The sequence below is a fragment of the Protomyctophum parallelum genome (assembly GCF_964188405.1).
Source record: "Protomyctophum parallelum genome assembly, chromosome: 17".
NCBI lineage: Eukaryota > Metazoa > Chordata > Actinopteri > Myctophiformes > Myctophidae > Protomyctophum > Protomyctophum parallelum.
The window spans coordinates 28,752,360-28,778,760 of NC_139719.1; the positions used below are offsets into that span (position 1 = coordinate 28,752,360).

A 26,401-nucleotide genomic window follows, 5' to 3' on the forward strand; every position below is an offset into this window, starting at 1 on the left:
CTATTCAAGATATTCACTGCTTGAACACACGTTCCGACAAGAATCTATTCTAAACGTGACGTCAATGTACACACATGACCTGACATATTTGGCAAAACATTGTCTTCTATAACCTGACCTCATTTACATGTCCACGGGGAAGGTTTATAGAACAAAGGCTGCCAAGGCAAGCTTTGCATGTGAATTTTTGATGGCCCTTTTAACCACTTAAACCCTATATACTTTGTTCACTGGGGTCCACCAGGGGTCTATACCATGTCCCCTACTTTTTGAGCGGTGCCCAACCGCTCCAATGAACAGCTGTGTTTCTGTCCCTATGTATGTGTGTATGTCCGTTTCAGAACGGACAGCTGCAATACCGCTGGACCTAAAGTGGCAATGTTGAGCAGCTTGGCCATGTGTCTCTATGACTCTTAATGACTCTTTTACCTCTAATCTCTTTGCTGAATATAGCTAAGCTCACAAGATTTCTGAGCTTGTATCTGAATGTTTGCCTGGCATACCCTAGAACAGGGACATAGGCTAATGTGTGGCTAATGTGCCATAAACAAGTGAGCATAGGCAACTTACATTCTACCCTTAAAAACAAGCACATTCCTTCTGAAATGGGTTCACGGCTTAAGGGACAGGGGAACCAAAGGAATCAATTCTGCCTAATCTATCAAAAGTGTACCAGTTAATAACTCAGAGGAAATGAAAAATGAGAGAGAAAACAAAACCACACAATAAATGGAACGATGACACTTTTCAAAGTTTGACAATCCGAGGGGTGGGAAGAAGAGGTTGAGGGGACGAAGAGAGGGAGGATAGTGATAAGAGATGGATGGAGAGAAGAGTGACATGGAGAGAAGGGAGGGCTGGAGAGAAGGGAGGAAAGGAAAAGAGAAAAAAGGGAGAGAAGAGAAGGGGCAATAGCAGGCTGGAGAGAACAGATAGGAAGGGACAAGCTTGTCTTTTTCCTGTCTCCGCTGACAGATGTCATTTAAATTGCAGATACTTTTTTAGTATAGTTAATAAGGGAAGAGAGGGTGATGGATGATGGACTGGCATGATGGGTGGGTAGACGAAAAGATGGATGGATGTATGGACAGATGGAAGGATGGACAGACGGTGGCTGGGCGTGTTTTTGTGTGGGCTGCCCATCGCCAGGAAGTAATATAGCCGCCACGTGTTGTGTGTGACATGTGAGTGAACTTGTGTGTGTGTGCGTGTGTGTGTGTTCTTTTTTTTTTTTTTTTGGGGGGGGGGGGGGGGGGGGGGTGGGGGTAGTGGCAGTGGCGGGCAGTGGGATCGGGCTTTAATGAGCCCCTATGGATCGCCTGAGATGGAGGCGACGTATTGACACGCAACGCTAAAGCTAATACACCTAGTCCACGGCTGCTGTTGCCTGTGTGTGTGTGTGTGTGTGTGTGTGTGTGTGTGTGTGTGTGTGTGTGTGTGTGTGTGTGTGTGTGTGTGTGTGTGTGTGTGTGTGTGTGTGTGTGTGTGTGTGTGTGTGTGTGTGTGTGTGTGTGTGCGCGTGTGTGTGTGCATGCGTGCGTGTGCCTGCGTGTATGCCTGGGAGCGCGAGGCAGTCGGGGATACTGACAGAGCAGCGCGCTCCTCCGGCTTCTTCAAAGTGCTCAAGTGATTAGTATGTTATCATTACCATTCGAAACGTGATTTTCCTATTCCCTCTCGGCAAAAGGTGACGCGTCTCGGAGAGACGGCCAGCAAACTCACCACGATGGAAAAGCCACTTCAAAGCTTTCTCCCACTGAAATTTCCCCCTCTTTCTCCCTCTCTTTTTTCTCTCCCTCGTTCTGTCTTCTTTTAGGGGTTGGAGGGGAGTGTGCATGTGGGGGGTGGTAGGGTGCAGGGAAGTAGAGGCACCCGTGGGGTGAGTGTGAGTGTGTGTGTGTGTGTGTGTGTGTGTGTGTTCATTAGAATAATGTGTCCTGGAGTTTGACAGGGACGGTACCTGAAGGAAAGGGGTGAGAGTGCAGCTGCCATAGATCCGGTTTAACGCCACATTGTGATGGGCCTCCTAACAAAACAACTGGGGCAGCACCAAGGATGACATTGTGGGGGGGGGGGGGACATTTGAAAAAGGGGCACACATAATTAAAACCGAAATGCCTCGGGTACTCCCTGCCAAAATGTAGAGATGTCGCCTACTGTATGTGCCACTTCTAAAACCGGAGGTGACTCTTACACACTGGGCGAGTCCTTTTTTTTTCAATATACAGTATGAATTTCGCATCACTGGCACAATGATACAGATGCATAAACATAAGCGAGCAGCACGTGGAGAGAATAAGTGGCTCGGCCCGTTTTCCATTTGTCAGACGTGGAGGCGTGGAAGAAGCCCAGATAGATGTCTTTGTCAGCGCTTTATGACGAGCGAAATGCTAAGCGGGTGCCAACTCCCAGTGTGTTACATCTGCCAATATCAATGCTTGACCCCCGTGGCTCTGATAGAAACCACTGTGGAAGCATGAGAAGAGCACTCTCCATCTGCCTCTGTACGGTGACCTGCGAGACACGTCTGCTATACCCAATCGGCTGGAGGGAAAACCTTGGGGTTTTAAGTAAATTACATAAGATGGTTTCATGCAACCTCACAGTGAAAGATTTAAGAACAATATAGGGTAAATATTGCCACCCCCTCCCCTCTCATTTGCACCTATGCATGTATGCTTTTTCATCCGACACCTACATTTTGAACAAAGACCTTCTTAGGAGTCACGAAAAGTGGTGTTTTTTTGTTGTTCTCGTGTGTGTGTGTGTGTGTGTGTGTGTGTGTGTGTGTGTGTGTGCGCGCGCATCAAGAAACACTCGTCAGTTGTAAGTTATTAACAGGGAGCCCCAGAACAATGCAGCTGCAGCTCAAAAGAAATCTCTCTCCCCTCTTCGTCGTTCGCTCTCCTGCCTTTTTTCAATATCAAACACAGGCGGTTACTATCACCATTTTCCAAAGTTCAGATGATTTCCTTATTATTTCAATGAGGGTGGTGGGGGGAGAGTCAAAGTGAATAATGATGACAGCTGTGATTCAGGCTGACTGTGTGATCTTCGCCGCCGTTTGTTTGGGACTTGTAAGACGAGGAATTACAAGTGTCAAACAGCTGTGAATATGGGTGCTAAATATTTAAACATGTTTTCCAGCTGAAGGAGAGAGAGAGAAAGAAAGGAAAAAAAAGTATAGTTTTTAAAAGGGGGGTTTAAATGTGCATAAGCCGTGCCAGCCTTTGATTCAAATGCAGGAAGAGCAAGGAGGGTAAAAAAAAAAAGAGACGCGATGGCGAAGAAATCAAACCACTTAACACAGCCCAGGCAGACGGGCAGCACCCTGTAAAAACAACAAGGGGTGGGCAGGGGGCACAGGTGAGGTAACTGGGGTTGTCTCTTGACCCTCAGGCTAGGGGGAAATGCACCAAAATAAAAGGCAGGTGTACAAAGGGGCTACAAAGCAAAGCTAATATGAAAGTGATACAGAAGACAAAGTGGCGTCTGGGCCCAGTTGGAGCTGTAAATTATGAATGACGGTGAATGGAGAGGATTTGATAGGAACTGAATTCCTCTGCTTCGGGAGGACAGGGTACAGTAGCTGTCTTGGACATTGTTCATCACTCAAAGGCACATGTAATAGCAAGTGCAAGGCTGCAAGGAAGCACACTGGTATGTGTGTGACATCATCATCATACCCAGAAGTTATGCGGGAACGTCTACCGAGTGGCAAAAAAACTACTTTCTGGTATTGACAGCCCATACAAACAGAAACGTTAAACGACATTAAACTCACTTTGCCACTCACTAAAGTACATACCCTCCATACTACGTTTCCACACCACATGGAACATGCCTACTTCAATAAACGCGTACATACCGATACTGATACAGTGCATATACCGTAGAATAGACAGATACTTTTATTGATCCCATGAGGGAAATTCAGTTGTCAAGGCAGTACTCCAGTATAAAGCACAGGACAGATACAGAAAATGAATACAACTAAGAATAAAATAAAAATAAGAGTAAAAATTCCACAAAGTCAGAATGCAATTATCTATGGAGCAGCTGTCGGTTTTGACTTTGAAGTTACAGTCCAAGCAATGGGTAGAAGTTGTGCATATTCAAAAATACATGAATTTGAAATGTCCAAAAGACATTTTCAGGTTCATACAAAAGGAACGTAATGGTTACAGACTTGTATGAGTACCACTGCTAGCACCTCTCAAAAACAGTTTCTGTCATTAGAATTAAAGCTTATGTGTATGTGCACTTTTCTGTAGTGATGAAGTGATAGACAATAAAGTTCATTGAATCGGAAGACAAGCAGCAGAAATGTCCATAGCAACTCAGCAATGGAATAGGCTAAGCTAACTTATTGTGTATGAGCTAGTATGAGCTTGCTTAAAATACTGCTATCAATATCAAGAATAGGGCAGCAGCTCTAGGAGGTAGAGCGGTCATCTTGCGATTAGAAATTTCCTGGTAGCAGTTCTTCCTGGCATCGCATCAAAGTGTCCTTGAGCAAGAACCCCTAACTGCTCCCAACAAGCAGACAGACACCTTGCAGACTGTTACCTTGCAAGGTTGCCTCTGCCATCAGGGTGTAAACATGTACATGAAAGAGGCATGCATCATGAAGTTCTTTGAGGAGCCAGAAGACTAGAAAAGCATATTGGATACAAATGCAGTCCATTTATGACCTACAGTCCCAACAATGGTGCTATGAATACAACATTTGATCCAATTTGTACAAATTTGGCAATTAGTGTAACAATAATCTTACAAAAAGTAACTATATGACGAATGGTTTCCTAAGCAAAAACTTTCCTTTTATATTGGTATACTAGTTTTGAAAATCTAGTCAACAGTATATTCAGTACCAGGATTTTCCACTCAAGTTTAATGATAATTTAAAATGGAGAGGGCAGTGTCAAACCACAGCTGTCGTTAAAGCTACTGAAACAAGAATGATTTCACATACCGTGAACAGTAATAATTTTCAAACAACATAGCATATTAATTTCTTACTAAGTTACCACACTTCAAAGAAGCTCAGCTCGAGGCGAAATGTCTGATATAGATCGCCAATTAGGAAATAAATCCAATGGTGAGTATTGTGGATTATATAATCTATCCTATCCGTTTCGAAATCCTGATTTCAATGTACAGCATGACATCCAGCTAGCTGACAGTTATAAGACATAGCTTAGAGAGCCTTGAATAATCTTAGCCTGAACAATTTTACCTGTATGCAGATTACAGATCATCGTCATTGTATCATCAATCTGTGCTCAAGTTAACTTCTCATCTAAATAAGAGGAAACAGATATAACAGGGGCTGAGGTTGCTATGCAACATGTTGAGACTTTGTAGATCTGCTAATTTTCACAAAAATGTTAGAAAACCTTTTCTTTCTTTGTTTTTTCTATGTTTAAAACATCTTGACAATAATTATCTGCCAAAATAAAGACACCATAAACTGAATTTGAAATAACATTGAATTATTGTATCTATTTTATGATTATTATTTTTACTTTTTACTTCCCTTTCCAGTTATTGTTCCCCATGGTCCCCCCCTTCCCCTGGCAGTCACGGTCCCCCTTTGAAAAGCTGTGCATTTAAGTATGACTGATGTATCTCTGTGTCTGGTGATGGTATATGATGGTGAATGAACATAAACAACATGAACCACACAATCTGTCCCACTCACTGACATCGTGGGTTGGCTAAAACACACATCACTGTTATGATGTTATCGCTAATCCAATTCATTACTATGACAAGAGGCAGCAACTAATTTGGTTCCATGCAGGCAAATGAGGGGATTGTAAATCTTACATGCAGCACTATCCACTTATAATTAAGATGTTGACAGGATTCTGTTGCTGGGGCCACCTTTACCATCGGCTTTAAAAAATGGATATCGCATTAATATCTTATCTCCATTTACACATTTTTAGTGTGAGCAGAGCCAGGCCTTTATCAACTTGTGATGACTTCTCGGGGCCTTGGCCTGTGGGTCGCTCAATTAGATGTGCAAAGGAAATGTCCAAAACGACGATATTTCAGTTTTTCCAAGGAGAGAGGTGAAGCGAATGGAAGTCTTCAGGGGGAAGACAGAATGTAAAACGTGCAGGCAGAAAGCCACTTACCTCCTCACGCAACTTTATCAACTGCCACAGGAAAGCCAAGAGAAGGTGGTGAGAGAGAGAGAGAGAGAGAGAGAGAGAGAGAGAGAGAGAGAGAGAAAGAGAGAAAGAGAGAAATGGAAAGAGAGCGTGAAGGAGAGATAAAAAGCACACACATGGCAGCAAGCAGATCACTCATGCGGCTGGGAGCGGAATTAACCTTGACGATTTATCCGTTTGCATGTTTAGCATTCGGAAATCACAAGACAAACACATTAAACGGAGCTAAACACGCCGCTCGCGCTGACTTTTTTGAACAAACAAAGATCAAGTTGTGGCGCTGTCACATTAAACAAAGAGTGGGAGTGGATGGCTCGACTTGTGGCATCTCAACTAGCATCATCAAGGAGGGAACATCACAGAGCGTCATATGGCAATAGAGAAGGGGGAAAGAAATAAGACTGGAATCTAGTCAGCACTGTGAAAAATGCCATTTGGGTGGGTATAGTATATGGAGGAAGTAATTTATATTGTGTGTGTCATTTTGTTGGAATGAATCTATGGAATAAAGGTGAGAAAAATTGTGTGCCTTCACTGGAGATGGAGAAACGCTGAGCCAGTCCTCGTGCATCAATGCTGATATCCTGTCAATATTTCATGTACCTTGTGTACCTCAGTACCGATGCCTGCTGTGTTGATTATGTATGGAGAGCCATGTGAGGCTAGCCATGTATACATATACATAAATACATAACAGTGGAGCTTATTATTGGGACAAACAAAGGTCATGAAATATGAATCTTAGCATTAGCTATTCATGTTTGATGAAAGAGAATATTAGATTTAAAGTAAATAGGAAATGCAATTCCTTTTCTCTGTCATGGGGAACTTAGGATCTTCAGTCATAAAAACGCCAATAACTACATTTACAATGAATCAAGCCTAATCGCAATTAAAAGGTTGTTTCCCCAGAATGTTCTTGGAATGCAGAGAAAACGGGGGCAGGGGTCTTATTTTTGGAGAACAACACATGGCAGAGAAGGTGAATATACCATAAATATATTGTTATCTCCGTTCCTTGGCTGAGATGAAAAGGTTAGCAGATCTGAAGGTACGCTCAAGGCCTCTATTACTCCCACTCTTACCTCATTTATATGTGCCGGTCATTTGGAATTTTAGCAGGATTTGAAACCATTTGCCACCATATAGCCAATAAAGCGGCAAAGACTGCCTTGCTCATGAATTACAAACTCAGTTGTGGACTTAAAAGGTAAAAGACGGGGAAAAAATAGGGCTGGTTCACCGTCGGGAACGAGTGACAGATTGAGGAACACAAAGAAGTATCCGTCTACCAGCACAAATGACCAAGTCATGTTTGTAACAATCTAGCTAAGGCTCTTCCAACTTGATGTGTCAATCTTACACTCTAAATCCAATTACAGTCTTCTCACAAAAGGTACCTTACACTATACTAAATAAATCATCGCTATTTAATTGAACAACTGATTTATGCACAGTATGAATTTTTATCACACAATGATACATTTAAACAAATAAGTATTTTCAGCAAATTAGTGTCGTCTAATCACAGCATTCACCTAAAACTGTTTTAAATTTGAGATTTTGCCTCCTAAATTAAATAGTGCAAAGATGAGTGAATAGGTGACGAATATGGATCATTTCAAAACAGGGAAGAAAGGACTGTCACCGTATTCACAACAGAAGGCACATGTTTCTCTAAAGAGTTCTCAGCCTTGAAAATGTCATAACCAATACATAGAAAAATACTTTACTTTACTTTATGTATCCATTTAACTCTGTTAAATTATCAAGAGGATTTTGCTGTGTAGCAGGATCAAATTATTTGTACAAAACGCACAGCTCCCATGCATCTTTTTCTTTCCGTTTTTGGTGAGAACAAGATCTACTCTGCAGACAGAAAAAGTGTCTTTTCTTCCAAAGGTCATGACTCCCCACCAAGAATGCATTATGGAGCAGGGCAAAGTTTAAAACTACACTATAGATGTGCTTATTTGGGGCTTCAACAAGCCCAGCAGATCCAATGATCCCCCACCTCATCCCTGCCGTCCGACTCAATGACTACCAAACAAACCTTGTTCTAGCTCATTTGTGCTGCCCGACTGATTGCAAGTCCTCCTAGAGGATTTGCCGAGACTATGGGAGAGGATTGTGCCATAGTGTTTACCATTTTTTCCCCATTTAGCTTTATTTTGCTTTGGCATATGTTCTTTTCAACCATAGCCAAGGATGCTAGCTTTGCTCAGGAGATACAGAGAGTGGTAAACACGTTGTATATTGTATATTTTATAATTACTCCTGCATGAGTGCCTTTTCCCTATGTTTTTATGATGCTGGCCCGTATTCAAAAATGCACTGCTGCAATTTTTCTGTTATGATAATCAGCATTTTTTTTTTCTCTTTTTTTCAAACAAAAGACATTTTTTTTTATCCAATACGGAATTCGATACAAGTGGTAATCTGCTTCCTTTGTAGCCTGTAAAATCTGGTCCATGCCGGCTCAAACCAGCACAATCTCTCGTGGCCAAGCCTTCTGCTGTGACTGAAATCGAAACTATTCCGTAAGAGTGTTCGTGTGTGAAAAATGGGTGTATGTGTGTGCACTCGCTGCTTTGTGTGTGGTATGTGGTTGTGTGTGAGTGTGTCCGCACTTGTGCGTGTGTTGCATGCAGAGGGGAATCAGAGAGGGAAAAATGTGCAATGGTAGCCTACCACATTATGAAAAAGAGAAAAAAAATGAGCGATAGCGCCAATTCAGTCTCTGTTCGCATACAGATAACGAATAAATGCCGAACTCTATTAAATCGTCCTTTGGCCATTATCGTGGGGCCAACGCGCCATTTTCAGAACTTATGACGGCTCCCTATTTACTTAGCTATAAATCCTTGCCATGTAACCAACAGATTTGTGACTAGTAATGATCTGCTCAGCCAGGGCTATATGAAATGATCCTGACCTCTTTCAGATCGTCAGGAATTAAATTGACCAGCTTGCCCTGGCCCCCACCATCCCTTTCCCCCTCTCCTATCACCACTGTCTCGTTCAATAAAAAAAAAAGAAACTGAAGTTGTGAGCACTCCACTCACAGCGAGAACCAAGTCTCGTATTATCTCCCCAAGTTTTTAAAATGAGGTACAGTAAATATGGCAACCTGGGAGGAAAAGGGGAAAAATATCTAGCGTTAACACATTCCATGCCTGTGAGTGTGTTCAAAATATTATTACCATATGTTGTTTCACAGTAGGCAAAAAGGTACATTTCTATTAGCCTAATTTCAACAGTTTCAGCATTCTTGGGTCCTGCTGTCTAGACCATTTATGATATGACCTCTCTAAATTGCATTTTATAAAAGAATGCAATATCAAGTAAAGGTTATTGAGCAAGCCAGGGAAAATTAAACGAGATTGACCCAAAATTCTGAGTCTAACTAACCTTACATTTTCCTTTTCTTTTTTTTCCAATGATTTTTCCACTTGTTTTTGTATTTGTCCTTGTGTGCGGCGTTCTTTTTTGTCAATAACATTTGTATGTTATGTTTGTAAAGGTAAAGGATGCTGAGGTGTAACTGCAATATTCCACATTATTTATGTATGTGCTTGTCTCCTTCAAAACAAACAACTTTCACTTGAAATACCGGCTTTTTAAATGTGTTTTAAATTGTCTATGAAATGCTAAAAATCAAGTAATATGATCCTTGAATACACAATGGATTGTTGAAGGAGTGCAACAAATTTATAATATCAGTAATATTGCTATATAAGCAATATAATTAAAATATTAAGACAATAAGTAATAATTATTTCACGATTGTTTTTTTTATTACATTTTTAAGGCGTGAATTCTGGATTTATAAATTGTTTATAAATGCTGCTTTTTATGAAAGAGAAGTAAACACATTTGAAATGAGATATGAGGGCTGTAGTTTTTTTTTTCCCCTTGCAGTCCTTTGACAAGATTTTGATAAGAACCATCACTGTCTTAAAATGTGACATTTCTGCCAGCACATCTCCTTCCAACTTGTGTAGAAAATGTCAGTGTCACTTCTGTGTCTGGCTAATTTGCCGGGAATATGCATATCAATTACGCATCTCGGCTCGCAATACATATGTTTGTAAGATGTGCGGTGCACGGGTCATCATTGAAATGGTAATAGGGACGCGTTGGAGAGGAGACAACTTTATTTAGCTTCGCTCAGCTGTGGATCATCTAACTGTACTTTTACAAAGCACCGTGGGACTAAATGTGCAAATGTGCATTCGTATATTCTTTGTGACATCCTTTTTTGCTGTGTGCGTATGCAAATGTATTTATGTGTGTGTGTGTGTGTGTGTGTGTGTGTGTGTGTGTGTGTGTGTGTGTGTGTGTGTGTGTGTGTGTGTGTGTGTGTGTGTGTGTGTGTGTGTGTGTGTGTGCGCGCGCGCGCATGTGTTTGCACGTGTGTGTCTGTGTGCGTTTTGAGGCACCCAGCTACTCGTGCGAGTTGACAGCCTATTCTAAAGGCAATATATAATTAGTCAAAAGGCTTTTTGGTCAGAGTTGAGAGTGCTTGTTTGTGAGTGGCAGATGTGCAGGTGAGCGCTAGGTAAGAGCGTCTGAAATGTTAAAACGCTTGTGCGCTCCTAAAAACTGTTGATGTGCTGCCGTTTTGATGCGGCACTTCACACATTTATTCAAAACAATATAAGTTTAAAAGAACATGTGGCGTATTTCGGGCAATTAAGATCACAATTTAAGATAATTGATTTTTTCCCCTCTCTCTCTCTGTCTTCACTGCCATATTCGAATCTGCTATGAATGAATCAAGGGTATTCTGAAGACATTGTTCATTTCTCATGCTTATTGTATTGTCTTTCTTGCTCTAGCGACAATGGAAGAAAGATTGTTAATATGGTCTTTATCGGTTGTGTATAATCCCTGGAATTCATCGGCCTGCATTAAAATGTTCAAACGAAAATGCCAATCACTGCCTCATTTTCAAAAACAATATGCCAATTTTACATTCCTTTAATAGATATTAGATTATAATTTCCACGAAGACAAACAGAATACAGGATTTTACTTATCAAAGACTAATATTAAACAAAATTAATAAAACATTTAGGTTTTCCTGTGGAGTATCATATCAAGCATTTGAATGATTTTCTGAGTCTAATTATCAACAACAGCAGAACCCAGGTCCCTTTTCATTGTGAGTGTCCGCATTGTGCAGGTTCGCCTCCCTTGGAGTTTAAAGGAGTGTGTGTGTGTGTGTGTGTGTGTGTGTGGGTGTGGGTGTGTGTGTGTGTGTGTGCACTGATGAAGAATCTTTTGGATGGATAAGTCCACACACGGCTGGAGAACAGCTGTGGGGTAGTTATAGAGAGTGGGGGAGGCTGTGGTATTGGAGTTGGAGTTGAATAGAGTGATTTTGTGATTGTGTGTGTGTGTGTGTGTGTGTGTGCGCTCGCGCATGTGTGTGTGTTCGCACGCGCGCCCCAATCTGGCTCTGGCCAGACACTGGACTTGGGTCCTGTGGCCCATTCAACGAGCCATCCTCGGTGGCTTTGCATTAAACAGTGTTCCTTCCGCATGACTAGGTGACAATACTGCGATGGTGGCCCTCGACGTGGCCCCCAGGAGGGGGCCTCTTCCCTCTCACCCTGGGGGCTCCAGACCAGACCAGCCACCCACCCACCACCGGGGTCCGGCGTGGCCCCTGATTAGCGCCTCACCTGACTCTCCGAGGACCCGCCGTCTTCCCCCAGGAGCTCGTTGCGCACCTCATCACTGTAGGCGATACGTGACCTTTTCTGCAGGAGAGGAGGAGAAGGGGAAAGAGGAAGAAAAAAGCAGAAGAGAGAGAAAGAGAGAGAGAGAAAGAGAGAGAAGACAAAACAAGGAGGGGGGAGATATGTCTTAGTGGTGTTTGTGATGGGGTAAGGGAGCAAAAAAAACCTGAAACAAGCATTCCTTAAGCACGAGAGCCCCCTAATGGCACACTGTGACAGACTGAGCCTCGCGCCATGGAATCCTGAGTGTTCATTTGACTCGGCGCGTGTACAAATGTAACCAAATGCATATATACCAAATATATATATTGTGTGTGTGTGTGTGTGTGTGTGTATATATATATATATATATATATGTGTATGTACAGTATGTATGTATAGGTGCGCAGGTACCCACGCAAGGCTCAAGGAGACAAGTACACGCGTCCTAGTTTGCGCACGACCCACAGGTACCTCACTTCCAAGGTGATGTATACACAATACCCAGAACGCACAGTGCCACAGAGGCACCAAGACCACCACCCAGCCCCTCCTTTAACAAATACAAGTTGAGGTATGATAAATAAATAAATAAAAACTTGCGTTGCGCTGTGCTGTGCGTGGAGAGCGTGTGGGGGGGACAGAGGGGACACGGGCCAGGCAGATGTATTATGGGGAAAGTATCACTTGTCAGTGCTAAATCTTTTCTGGGGGCTGTCACCGCTGTCACCGGCTGCTTGCAGTGGCAGGCTCTGTGATAACACCGATGCTGAGACTCAGACAGGGAATAATTCATCACCCATTGGCGGCCCATCAGATTTGGGGGGCTGCCTCTCTCTCTCTGTGTGTCTCTCCCCCCACCAGATAGGCTGAGAAAGGAAGAGGGAATGCCATGTCCAAACACACGCGCACACCGTGCCACACGCACACACACACACACAAATAAGACAAACACACATACACGCGTTTCACGAACACTTCAGAGTGTGCCACCTCCGATTCTGAAGGAGTGGGCTGCCGTCGTTGTACCACTTGTTTACAGACACCCGACCCAAGCGAAAACAGCCTCTTGGCATGCCCTCTAAACTAAATACACACCAGCGGCAGACAGAGAAAGTGTTTACTAAGCCGTATTCACTTTCTCACCGCCTTGACAGGGTTTCAAGGTGGGCTGCGGGAGGTGGGCCCAAATCAAAGACGAACGCCCAGCACAGGAATGAAAATATCATTGTTTCTCGATGTGAATTCCCTCCATTGTCTGGATTTTACACACTACTTCGATTCTAGGTAAATACAAGAATGGGAAGACGGAATTAGTGTAGAATCACAGATTTGTATTTCTATGTATGGGGGGTTGGATATTGTTTTCTCTCATATGTAGCATCCTCATCAGTAGTAGTGAAAGTTGGCAGAAGCGGTTTTAAATTAAACAAAAAGGCACTTTGATGCCACTTTCCGCGAGCAAGAAAAAGCTAACGGCAAAATTGAAAAATACCCCAAAAATGACCTCGAGAATGCCGCTCATCAAATTCCTTGATTGAAATAACTTCTTGGAACCAATCGCTTCTGGTTTGTTTTTTTCTTCCTCTCCCATTCGTTTCTCCTGATAATCCGAAGCTGTGAGTGGAAAAGTCTGGGCTGATGTGATTCGTCTGTCTGTTATTGTGATGGTTAAGGGCCACAGCTCTCCGGAGTAATTACCGACTAGACGGAGGGTCTAAATTGACCCGGGTCATGAAAACCAAGTAGATAAAGGCGAGCAACCTAGACAACACAGTCGGCAAGACGGTCCTCAGCCACACAGGACATGGACTGTCCAACCGACCTGCCATTGTGTGTGTGTGTGTGTGTGTGTGTGTGTGTGTGTGTGTGTGGCGGGGATAGAGCAGTCACTCAACAACAATGTCTTAATGATCTATATATCTAATGGTCAATGTGCCGTTCTCATCACCGTCTGTGCGTTTTTAATTATGTGAATTGGATTATTTTTATTTTATTTTTTTGCCCTTGAACGAAAGGAACACAAATATTAACCGCATTAAACCTGACCTATAGTGGGAAAATGTTAAAAAAAATTCACATTTAAATATAATATATATATTTTCAAAATAGTGAAAATCACAGATCTATACGTTCACAACGTGCCGCCACACGATACATTCTGAGATTGTAGATCAGGACTTTTTGTAAAACAGTTGTTTAGTGACGGTCGTTCAACAAAATAAAAATGATCAGGGTTTAATTGGTTAATGGTCCCAGCCAAGGAACGACAGGTTACGTAAAAAAAAAAAAAAAAAAGCTTTCTAGGCAATGAAAAAGAAACATCACAGCACAGTTGAAGAAACCGTTGTGATTTCTTGTTCAGGAGCCAGTTACACCACCTCACACTAAATTCAAACTTAGCCTATTTAAATGGCTTTTAAGTCAAGACTTGTGCATTACTAAAAGCCATTTAAGCTATAACTAGGCTAAGTTTGAACTTAGTGTGAGGTGGTGCAAACCCCTACAGAGGAGTAGATGGACATCTACTCCTTTGGCGGGGCCAAAGAGTGTCATAGATACCTTGTCCTGTTTGTTTTGGTTGTCTTTCCCCAGTCATGACTGATAACTGATAACTGCAGCAATAAAGTCTCTTTTACAGTAGTCAGCTTTTCTGAGCCACTCCTAAATCGATTTTGTTTATTTATTTGGGGTTTGTTATTTCCACTACAGGCAGTAATTCATATTAGGGCTGGTCAATGTGGATAATATCTCAAATGTCACATTATTTATATCACATACCTCAATATTCACGATAATATGTACGATAATTTTTCTTTTACATTTACAGCTTATAGATCGGCTATTTTCTGTATTTCGAAAAATAATGAAAAGTATAAAATTGGGCATAAGTGACTCAAACCAGGAAAATACAACACTTATGCTGTACCATGATGTTTACGATATCCCAAATCACAATTGATATGATATCGTGATATGAGACTATAGACAGTCTCATATCACAATATTGATACAATATTGATATTGCCCAGCTCTAAATCAAATTCCACTCATGGCAATTTGGTGGTATATTTTCAGAAATTAGAGAGGTGCATTATCATTTAGGACCAGGCAGTCAGCAGACAGACTTATCCAGAGTGACTTATAAAGGGCAAGATCAGAGTAAACGGTGCATTGGTTACCAAACCTTTTTAGAAATTCACCACTTATTGTGCACATTTTTTATAGTGAAAAAAGCCGATCTACAAGCTTTTTTTAAAGAATACTGAAAATCTTTTGAAATAATGAACACAAATGAAATGCAAAAAAACTAAAATAATAATAATATAAGGGTCAGTTACTTTAACTGACTCGCGACACAAAAAATGACCCACTGTTTGGGAAACCATGTAGTCAACAAACAGGGTAAATGGCCACGTAAATGGAGTGCAAAGACAACAATTAAGTACAAAGGCTTTAGGCTTGTGTAAGGCCAGAGGAGAAAACAAACAATCTGCAAGTAGCGCTCGCACACACACACACACAGTCACACACACACACACACACACACACACACACACACACACACTTCTTTTTGTTGCTGGGAAGACTCCCACATATTCCATTTAAGTTGAGTTTCATCTTAAAGAGCTGCAGTGTAACTTAGGGGAAAGACGCTTTTCACCGGTAATTGAGACGACGGCGCCCGAGAGAAGCACTGATTTGAGTGCAAAAGGCTGAACGTCGCCTTCTAACCATATGCAGGGTGTTCTTTTCCTTGTCTTTTTTTGTGTATTTCTAAATGGCTGTTTGTTACACACAAAGCAGCATGAAGCGCTTTCGCAATGAGCGTGGCGCCAAATAACAACAGAGAGTAGAAAGAATGTGGGAAGTGCCACAGAAACAAAAGAGTAGCTCGCTCCGTTACTTCCCCAGCACCTATAGATGCTGGAGGTTTAGGATTCCCCCTCCAGACAAACAACAGGATTCTGTTCCTGGGAGTGATTATTCCCCTTCTCTGCATTTGATGTCAGACTAGAGCAGCTGCACGATTTTGACGGCTTCACCCATTGATAGACTTTGATTACGAGTTGCCGTGTTATGCATAAAGGCAAAACTCCCTCGTGTGGCAGTCTCTTCTCCCTGGATTCCTGGAAACAACATTGGCTTGTGGAGGTGACGAGTATGATATATGGGCCATTAGGGCAGGCCTGATCCACGGTAGTACCTGGCACATGAACTCATAGTAAAAATTTAAAAAAAACAGAGATTTGATAGAGGTAAGACAGTGACAAGCATCTCATGGAAATGGAAGTCAGGGATTAACACATCTAAAATGACATGAAACCAGCCAATCTAAATGTGTTAAAAAAAAAGGAAAGAAATAAAATAAAAGTACTAAATACTAAGAAGGTTCCTTATTACTTCAGAAAAGAAAGAGAGATAGTCTTTTATTAAAAATCCCTTTGAAAGGTCTGTCATTTGTCACTTGTTTAGTTATTTTTTTTTATCTCAGGTGATAATTTGCTTCTATGCCCGGAAGCAAAAGAAAAAAAGGAAAAGTACAAAGATCCTTCTTAACTTTATGCAAAGCGGCCCGCCTTTAAAACTCTCCATGTTGCGTCAAATGTTGGGATGGAGGTGCTAGGGTCCTGTCAAAAACACACGTTTTACTTCAGTTGACATGGACCGCCTCAGATGAAAAAAATAAATAAAGGCTCATCTTCAGCCCATCAAAATGTAATTACATATGCATGCATACCGATTCATATTAGATATGCTAATGATGTGGGCATTATTCTCTGAGCAGCAAATTATATTTATATAATTATGACAAAATATACGAGTCTCCTCTTTCTTCTGGCTAGAGTATATGGGCACATATGGGTATCTAATGTATAAACAAATGTCTTAGATATATCTTTGAACAGCACTCCATACAATTCCAGGGGGCAAAAAATAAATCTAAACATCTGTTTGCAGAATAAGGACATTTATCAGTAATTGCAACGCACTGTGCATGATTGTTTTCAACATGTAACAATCACCATTTGCTAATGTAGGAGAAAGTTGCCTCTGTTAAAAAAACAAACCATTAGAATAATTAAAACCAAATGAACTGATATTCATTATAAATATGTTCCCTATGCCCTCCAACGCCCAACACCCCCCCAAACTCCCCTTGCTTTTCTTTTTTTCTATTGCCCACTGCATTGAGCGACACAAGGACAGGCACAAATAATTGTGGTTTCCTGGAAAGCTGAAGAATGTAAACAGTTCATTAGACGGGAAATAAAAGGCGTAGAAATACCCGGGGGCAGGGTGTAATGAGGAGCCCTGAAGTTCCTCCACACACCTTCTCTTTCCTACTCTTTTCCAACTCCACCGGCGTGCTTGGCTGGTAGCGTCACGTGAACAGTAATTAACCATTCAACTTCCAAATAGTGCGTTTCATGGCAGGCCTTTCTCACCAATGGGAGAGTGGGGAGGGTCACTTAGATTTTTTTTTACTTAATGACACTTTTGTCCGGCTCCCCTCTGTGGCCTCAAACTGGCATTTAACCTGTCATTTGGCTGCCAATGGGCTCCGCACGCCACTGGAGCAGAGGTGTTAGTAGGATGTGGACCAGTTTCGCGTAATTTATAGGCTACTTGGCTGGACATCGTGTCACACACCAAAAGTAGCCAATCCTTCAAACTCCCAACGCACCACCCTGCGACGCATTGTGAGCCTGTAGATGGGTTATTTCCCATGTGAAATACAAATAACCATACAGAAACAGACGCCTCATGAGGTACTATGAACACAAAATAAAGACTAGCCATAAAATCAAAGAATCAAAGTTGTTTTCAAAATAACAAAGCACTATTAAACATTCTTTAAAATCAGCAAGGATATTGCAATTGCAATAAAGACAATGGATGGAATGGAACAATCCAGTATCCACCACACACACACAACTCTACAAAGGTGGTCTACATCACTACACCAGTGTCATATTTTCTCAGCTGACACAGGGCCTGATGCCCGTGGAACCCCCACCCTCCTTCCAGAAGAGGGGGCAAGAGGTGGCCTGGTGCTGCGTGGCGTTAAAAGGAAGCCGAGACCTTTAAGCAGGCACAAGTATCACAACAGCGTCTTCAATAATGCATCTCTGCCTGGCAGGGGGTTAACACACGCACACGCATGTGCACGCACACACATCCTGTCAACAAACACAAAGGACAGAATTGCACGCACACACACACACACACACACTTTGTGTTTTGCACTTTATCCTGTCTTTTAACACAAACAAATTGAGGGAGGTGGATCAATTAAGTAAGTGCTCCATTCTTTTTCGTGTGCGTTTGATATATTATCAGATGAAGGCGGGCGGCTGTGGCTGGGATTGTCGCAGGAGGGTGTCATGTGTTTGCCTTTGTTTTGTCATGGTCTCTCTGGTGCCATCAAATCCTACACTCCTCTGAGACTGGGTGTGTTTCTGTGAGTGTGTGTGCGCGCATGCACGCACGCGGATAAAGGCTACTTGTGTGTTGGGTGGAGGGTCCCGCAAGCCGCTACATCCCAGTAAAATCTCCTATAGAGAGGGTGTGTGCGCGCGTGCGTGCACGCGTGTGTGTGTGTGTGTGTGTGTGTGTGTGTGTGTGTGTGTGTGTGTGTGTGTGTGTGTGTGTGTGTGTGTGTGTGTGTGTGTGTGTGTGTGTGTGTGTGTGTGTGTGTGTGTGTGTGTGTGTGTGCGCGTGCGTGTGCGTGCGTTGGAAGCACAGTGATGCTAGAGGAGCCAGAGCCTCAGATAACAGCATGGGGGCCCTCTCATTAGCTCACAGGTTGGTGCATTCGGTGGCTTCCCGTGCAACGCACGGTGTCATTGTGCTTCCCTACTTCCACTGGAACCAAACGGAAGAGTCTCGGCAAAGCCATTGTTGGAAAAAGCAAAACAAAAAGGAAAACACACGCGCACACAAATGAAGGCAAATGATCAGCTGCTGCTAGGTGATAAATAAGCCCATGGAACATCTAAACAGGTGCGAGGTGAAGAGACTGTGGCTGACAACATGCACCAACGCCACGCTTTCAAAAGGATCTTATGGTGATTATTATTTAGTCATTTATTGCGGTTTTTTGTAAACTAAGGTTTGCCACTAGAATATATAAAAACCTGTTGGCCATGAAACGGCCTGTTAATCCCTGTGAACCGCTCAATTTCAGTACTTTTAAAAATAGGGGAAAAAAAATATTATTTGTACGGTACGCGCCATATGGTATTGTTGCTGTGTTTTTAAAAACACGTAGCAATATGCGGTGGTGAGTAAACAGACTTGGATTCTTATCTCGGGTGTGTGTGTGTGTGTGTGTGGGAGGGGGGGGCTTCGCTGTCCTCTGGCGATGGCGTTACCCTGTTCTGATACGGGGGCTTTCATGCTCCTGCCTGTGTGATATGGGCGGTGTATTTCCCTGTCAAAGTCATTTCTATTGTTAAGTAGAGGCGAGATCAGTCAATAAGCCTTAACGACTGTACCCCGCAAAGCAAGAGGGCGAGGAGACAAGGGGAGAGAAGAGGTGCGTGTAGTGTGTGTGTGTGTGTGTGTGGGGGGGGGGGGTAACTGAACTCCACACAAAAGAGCAAATTCGAGGAGGGCTTTGATTGAAGAAGCGCCATATTCTTTCTGAAGGCCGGGGGATCGTCACTCAATGGTTATTTCTTTAAGGCATGAGGGCCCGATTAAACCCAATATTAAAATATGGAGCCGCTTCTAATGAAAAATCAAAGGCCTCAATTCCCCCCTTCCTTCCTTCCTCCCTCCCCTCCTCCACCAGCACCCTTCCATCTCTCCTCCTCTCTGACTCTCGCTTCTTTTCTTTTTCACCCCCCCACCCCTTCAGTGTGAAGGAGAGCATTGGAGAGGAAGAAAGAGGAAAAGATAGACAGAGAGAGGGAAGGGGAAGAGAGCAAAAGAGATAGAGAGATAGAGGGAGAGGTATAGAGACGAGGGGCCCGGGCGCCGGTGGAGCAAACACAGAGACAGTGGTGGTTGGAGGAGTAAATCAATAGAGCAGAGCCGTCGGGGAGGCAGGCAGGCTGGGCGAGGAGATGAGCGAGAGAGAGAGAGAGAGAGAGAGGGGAGGGGGGGGGGATGTGAACCAGCGCAGGGGCCTGGGCTCCGATCACAACGCTGGCTTCTGGCGTGCAGTGGGGAATAAAGTGGGCCTCCCCGGGTCAGCGCCAGAGAAAAAGGTGAGATTAGAGGGAAGTGGAGGAGGGATTTTCGGAGTTAAGGAGGGAGGGGTGAATGGATGGTGGGTGTTTGGGAGAGTGGCGAGAAGGAAGGAAGGGAGTTGGGCGCAGGGGGGTGGGCAGTGTGGGATACCTGGAGAACCAGGGACCAATCGGCCCATTAGCCTGTGGCTACCTACATATGGTTCACTGAACCCACCGCTGAGAAGAACACCTCCCCCCCCCCCCCCCCCCACACACACACACACACACACACACACACACACACACACACACACACACACACACACACACACACACACACACACACACACACACACACACACACACACACACACACACACACACACACACACACTCTTCCATCAGTCTTTCCATTCCTCTCCTTTTTTGTTAAAGAAGAGAAACACTTTTAACCCTTTCCCTTGCTTTGGAAGAATGTTCACTCCTGACCTCCATTCATGATTCATTGCTGTTTGATATCTATTCTTGGTGCATTATCTAAAAATGAAGTTTGTGTGTGTGTGCGCGCGAGCAGGCGTTGCGCGTGCGTGCATGTGTGTAAAGTACAAGTAAAACACCTAGACACAAAAGAGAGAGGGAGAAAGAGGAGATGAGGCTGGGGAACTTGTGTACGTGTGCGTGCGTGCAAGTCCATCCGTCTATGGAAATGCGGAGAAAAGGCCATCTTCCTCACTCCCTTTTGCGTTTTTCTGGTAACGTGACCATTGTTTGTCACTGAATGGCTCCCTCATTAGCATGAGAATACATGCAGCATGCATAGGGGCTTAGCCAGATCATTACCGCTATATATTTATGTATACTTTCTTATTTCACTCGCGGGGACACATTCAGATGCTGATGAGGGCCGGTACAGGGGCCCCCGTTATTTTACAGAGTCCCCTTCCAAGATGTAACACACACACACACACACACACACACACACACACACACACACACACACACACACACACACACACACTTACTAACTCACTGGGAGTGGATAGGTTAGTGCTGGAATTTGTCATGAAACAGTCAATGGGCAGGTTATAAAAGGGGAACTCATGCTGACCTGTGGCCTACATCGATTCTCGAGTTACGGCCAAGCTACACCAGGCTTTTCTCGTAGCTTGGCCGTTATACTTGGTCGCACATATAAAATCTACAAGCTGTAATAAGCTTGTAGCTTGTACCAACATGTGGACAGTCTCCCCAAGAATGAGGAGGCAGTGGAATTCTGTATAGAACACAAGGAGAGTGCCACCTAAGGAATTTACAGAAAAAGAAACATGAATACCTGGGAGGGAGTGGCCTTTGTGTACCTGTAGCTTTCATTTGAGGCTACAGTATGCTTTGAGCTCATTCTTCCTCAGACTGAGCTGAGTCCAATATGGCTCAATTAGCCTAAGTACAGCAGTTCAGATGCATTATTACAGCGTGTTCTTAGTCGACCAATAGCCATAAGAGTTTGTTGACTAATTGATTACATTATTTAATCTAAAAGTATAAATTGGGTTTGCAAACAAAAACAAAGGATAGAACATAACATCTACAATTAACATAATTATTTAACAGAATGACTTGGAAATTTGATATCCTATAGCAATTTACTCATTTTAAAATTGACCAATGTTCAGTCACAAGATTTTTCAAATACTACGTTCACATACTGTAAAATACAATATGAAATGTAAAAATAAATAAAAACTATTGAGAATTTGCTGTTTGAGTCATTTAAACGGCAGATTATATAAAAGGGTAAAAACCTACAAAGGCATGTAAGACCACAGAAAACTTTGACGACACAGAACAAACGAGTGCAGCATGGCAGCAGGCGGAAGAGAAACAAAAGTGTTTAGTCTCACTGCAGGACGCTATAATGGCGCCCAACCTCTGGGATAAATGAACAAGTCCTTAATTCATCCTTTACACAGTGCAATTCTGATCAAGGCCACAGTCAGATTCCACCGCAGGCTTCAAAAACGCCATAGAAAAAAAAGGCAAAAATCATTGGTCACCGAGACCAAAAGTGCCGCTCCCTTTCTCTCTGGCACGCTCCCTCATTAGAAGCACTTAGGGATGAGAGGAGAAAATGCAGTTTCATGGGGTGGCGGCAGTGGCACTGGTAGTGGTGGGGTGACTTTGTTGCCTTCTCAAGGATTTCATCCCTGGGTAAACACATTGCCTTTAACAGGGGAGGAGAAAACCAACGGCGAGCGCCGGAGAGAGACACAGTGTCAGGAGTTCCTCTTCCTCAATATTTGCTTCTCAACTGCCATGGCCCCTTTCCACCGCTTTCTAAGGCTCATTTGTTACCCTCCTTCAAAAACACAGGCTTACTACCAGATGATTCATAATATATTTCATAAATACTTCATGAATCCGACACCCCCTCCCCTTACACACACACCAAATACTTAAGCCAGTCTGGCAAAGAAAAAGAAAAAAATAAAAGAAAAGAGAAAAAAAGAGAAATACACAGTGTCACCTATTCTAGTACCCGCTTGTCAGCACATCACTGGGGACTGGGTGTCACATGTCACTTCTGGTTTACACCGGCGTGTGGGACAGCCTCGGTGCTCGTCAGGAAAGGGAAAAAAGGAAGAAACGGGGGTAGGACAGAGAGAAGAACAGAAAGTGAAGGGGGTGGAGGGGGAGGTGTAGAGACTAGATGGGGAGGGATGGGGGAGTTATCATATCATCGGCCCATGTCTTTATATTTCCTCCCTTATTATCTTTTGGCCCCCGCTCACTCCAGTCACTCAATCACATGGGCCCCGAGGACAGAAGAGGGGACCTGGGAGGGCCTTCACTTCATGGCAGAGGCAGCCAGACAAGCGTCTGAAAGCTATACTGATCGCTGTCACAGTGTTGGTGTGTGTGTGTGTGTGGGGAAGTGCAGTGACTTTTGGTTGGTGGTGGTGATGGTGGTGGTGTAGTGTGTGTGTGGGGTTAGATAAGCGAGAGAGGAAATGATGGTGCGCACGGATAAGGGCCGAATTTGCACACTGACAAACAGAACTTGCGCTCCGGGCATTATGTGCATCAGCCGAGCCACACAGACAGGTGTTAACATAAAGAAGTGGAGGCAGAAGGGCGGGGTGCTGTTTACGAATAACAGGTTCCGTGTTTTCAGAGCGCTGACTGGCGGCGACGAGCCGCAGAACACAGATGACCGCGTAAATCACGAGGGCTGACAGCGAGGCAAGTGATCTGAAAAAAGTTACGATTACTAAACAATAAAATATAACAATACACTGATTTATTTAGAAGAAATATACACTCACTCCACTTTAATATCCGGTACATATACAGGAAAGTGAGGAAACAGTCAAAATAAATGAATAAATGGTTTTTATCTTTGAGAATGTATCTGAACAGTGAACACACCATGTTCCTTGGAATACAGCTACTACCAAAATACTGAGTGTCTGTGATACAGTACATTGCTGATCAAGGTATCGTTTATTGTCATGCTGTGTACGCGACTGCCAAACAACAGCGACAAATATCCTCAATCGGAGTAAAGTTTTGACTTCAACAATAATGCAAGTGAATTCAAATTTCCGTAGCTCTAGGGACAACTGGATTGATTTCACACCAGGAAATGTACCCCACAACCACCAGAATCTATCACTTTTGACTTTGACTTTTCCGATGAGTTGAGTACAAAAGGACCCCAATGGAAACAAGCCATAGGCTTTCTTGGGTTTAAATCCTCTTAGCAGATCTTGTATTCGACTGTACTTTCCCTGTGCTCTTTTTCTGAAAACTACAAATAAAGCATGCAATCAATATTCAAATCAATCAAACATATTCCACACATAATCATGCTGTTTTATGTGTGACATTGTGAATAATGAGTCACACCACCAATTAGGAAGGAGACCAACAACCTTCTTGTCACACAGTCCTTCACCCAGGCCTTGGCCATCACACTACCATCCATGGGAAAGAATGGCTTCACAACACACACACACACACACACACACACACACACACACACACACACACACACACACACACACGCTCAATCGGTAATGACTCCTGCCTTCATGTCCACTCAAAGGACAACGACAAGCCACAAACGCCACCTAAATCCATAAAGAGCCCAGGGAAAAGTTGCTGCACACAACAGCTTTCGAATGAAAGGCAGAATTCATAAGCAGCGAAAAAGATTGATTTGTTTACATCTTAAATCTGCACTTGGAAAACAGAATATCCCCCATCAATCCAATGGGTCTTTTATAATCGGTCGTGCGTGATTAGACTTTGGTGCCATTGTTAGGCGACATGCCATAAAACGGAAGTAATCTGCGTTTGCTCCTCAATGGTTTGCCAGCACAAGAGTATTTAGTAAGAACAAGAAGGGTTGAGCCAATCTAAGGCGATTTAAAGTGTCTAACATCCAACTAATGTTCGCCTGTCATGCCGCCTGCATGTAGGAGTCACCGCAATTGAGGATGTGGGGCCAAAGATGGATTACAATGACACACATCTAGAACTCCTACAAGTAGCTATACCCCCCCCCCCCCCCCCATTCAAACATAAATCTGAAAGTAATGATCGGCATTTGCCTCTTAAAATAAGGTATTTACGATGAGGCATTTATGATGATGAGTCTATAAAGAATAAACTTTCTGCCAAGCCACTTTGCATTTACAGACTACTGAGGCTGCTAGCTCAGCCTACTGGATCAAGATGAGTTCACCACTAATTGCTACAACTGGATCGTCTTCATGACCATGACTTGTCCATGAACACTACTTGCTATTGAATCTGAAGTAGATTTATTTTAAGAGGAGCCTCTATTTATTTATAATAATTAACTTCATTTGTATGAAGAAAAATAATAATATATATGAAGTACTTTACAAAATAAGATATAATTACAGCAGACCAGGGCAAGAAACATAACATACTGTATATACACTTCATTAGTTCATTCTTCTCCAAATGTATAAGAAGACATTATCATGCTTTCTTTTGTTTGTCAGTTCACCATCATACATTACTTTTGATAAAACCTATAACACACAGCGAACTCTGACCTCAACCAGAGGCTTCACAATGGGGGGGGAAATACAGCAAGTCTTTATATTCTAGGTATAGGATCTCAAGAAGCCAGGAAAAAATGTTAATTCATTGATGGTGATGAACCGAATGTGGATGACCCTCAGATTCAGAGTCAAACCAATAGCTCCTGGGTTTGGAACCAGAAAAAAGGATGCTGTTGCTTATGGCTAACTTCACATTGACAGGATTCTTTATGCGTACCAAGCGATGGAGCCAGGGCTATGCGCAGCAAAGTCAAGTGTCATGCCTCAACTCCAATCCTAGTCAATTCAACCCGTTAAAACTCTAAACAGAAAACAAAAACAAAAGAGAGAGAAATTTAAAATTTCTGCAGAAGGATACAATGTAGGCATTTAGCAGACGCTCTTATGCAGAGCGACTTACAAAGTGCAAGAACTCAACAGATTTAATAGAAACATAAAGTCATCTACATTCCACATTTGAATTAAAACCAATATTGTCATGGGAGAAATATGGCACTCAATATTTGCCCTAACAATTTGTTTTTTTTCTTGAAGGTCATTGGTGACCACTTATTAGACAGTTAAATTGAGTCAAACGGGTGGAAAGAAAACAACTATGGGATCGGTGCCGGAAAGGTGTTCCATTCCATTCACCTCAGTGTATCTGGTGAATAAACTGTTCAATATTTCAAGGCTGGTTGACTCTGTAAACGCTTTGGAAATGCATTAATTATCTCTCTGGGTAGACATCGGGGAGGCTTTCAGTCTAAAGGTTTTATGAAAGTAAAAAGCAGGCCAGAGATTCTACTTGACCGTGACTGCAATCCCCAACAATGCTCTAATAGACTTATTTGAATAGAGGAGGAAATACTTGAGGTTACGGGGGCAACCGTTCCTATGACGGTTGGCCTAGTAATTTAATATCAGAGGACAAATATGGATAATGATATGCAATTCAAGAACACTCAGGATTCAATGATATCATGGTCCCTGAAGAAATCGTCAACAACCGTTTGTCACACGGATCTATAAAACCTGTCCATACTTCCTATCCATTCAAAACGAGGAAATGAATGTGTCCAAATTCAAATAAGTTGTGCAACGACCGTCACAGCCTCAACAGGACTGCCTTGACCAGCACTGGCACCAATTTGCACTTACAGACAGAAGAATGTGATCTATTCTCACCAGCAATGAAAGTCGTTTAAGCTTGATATTGAATAAACACTAAACGG

The 26,401-nt window shown here is 42.9% G+C and overlaps 1 protein-coding gene across 2 annotated transcripts in view; it reads right to left on the bottom strand.

Annotated features, from left to right (window-relative positions):
• vti1a (vesicle transport through interaction with t-SNAREs 1A) overlaps window positions 1-26,401 on the bottom strand; it is a 156,738-nt gene that overhangs the window by 108,841 nt on the left and 21,496 nt on the right. For both annotated transcript variants that reach the window (XM_083787104.1, XM_083787105.1), the window contains exon 4: window positions 11,873-11,950. In XM_083787104.1, the coding sequence (XP_083643230.1) occupies window positions 11,873-11,950 (78 nt within the window). The remainder of the gene's footprint in view (window positions 1-11,872; window positions 11,951-26,401) is intronic.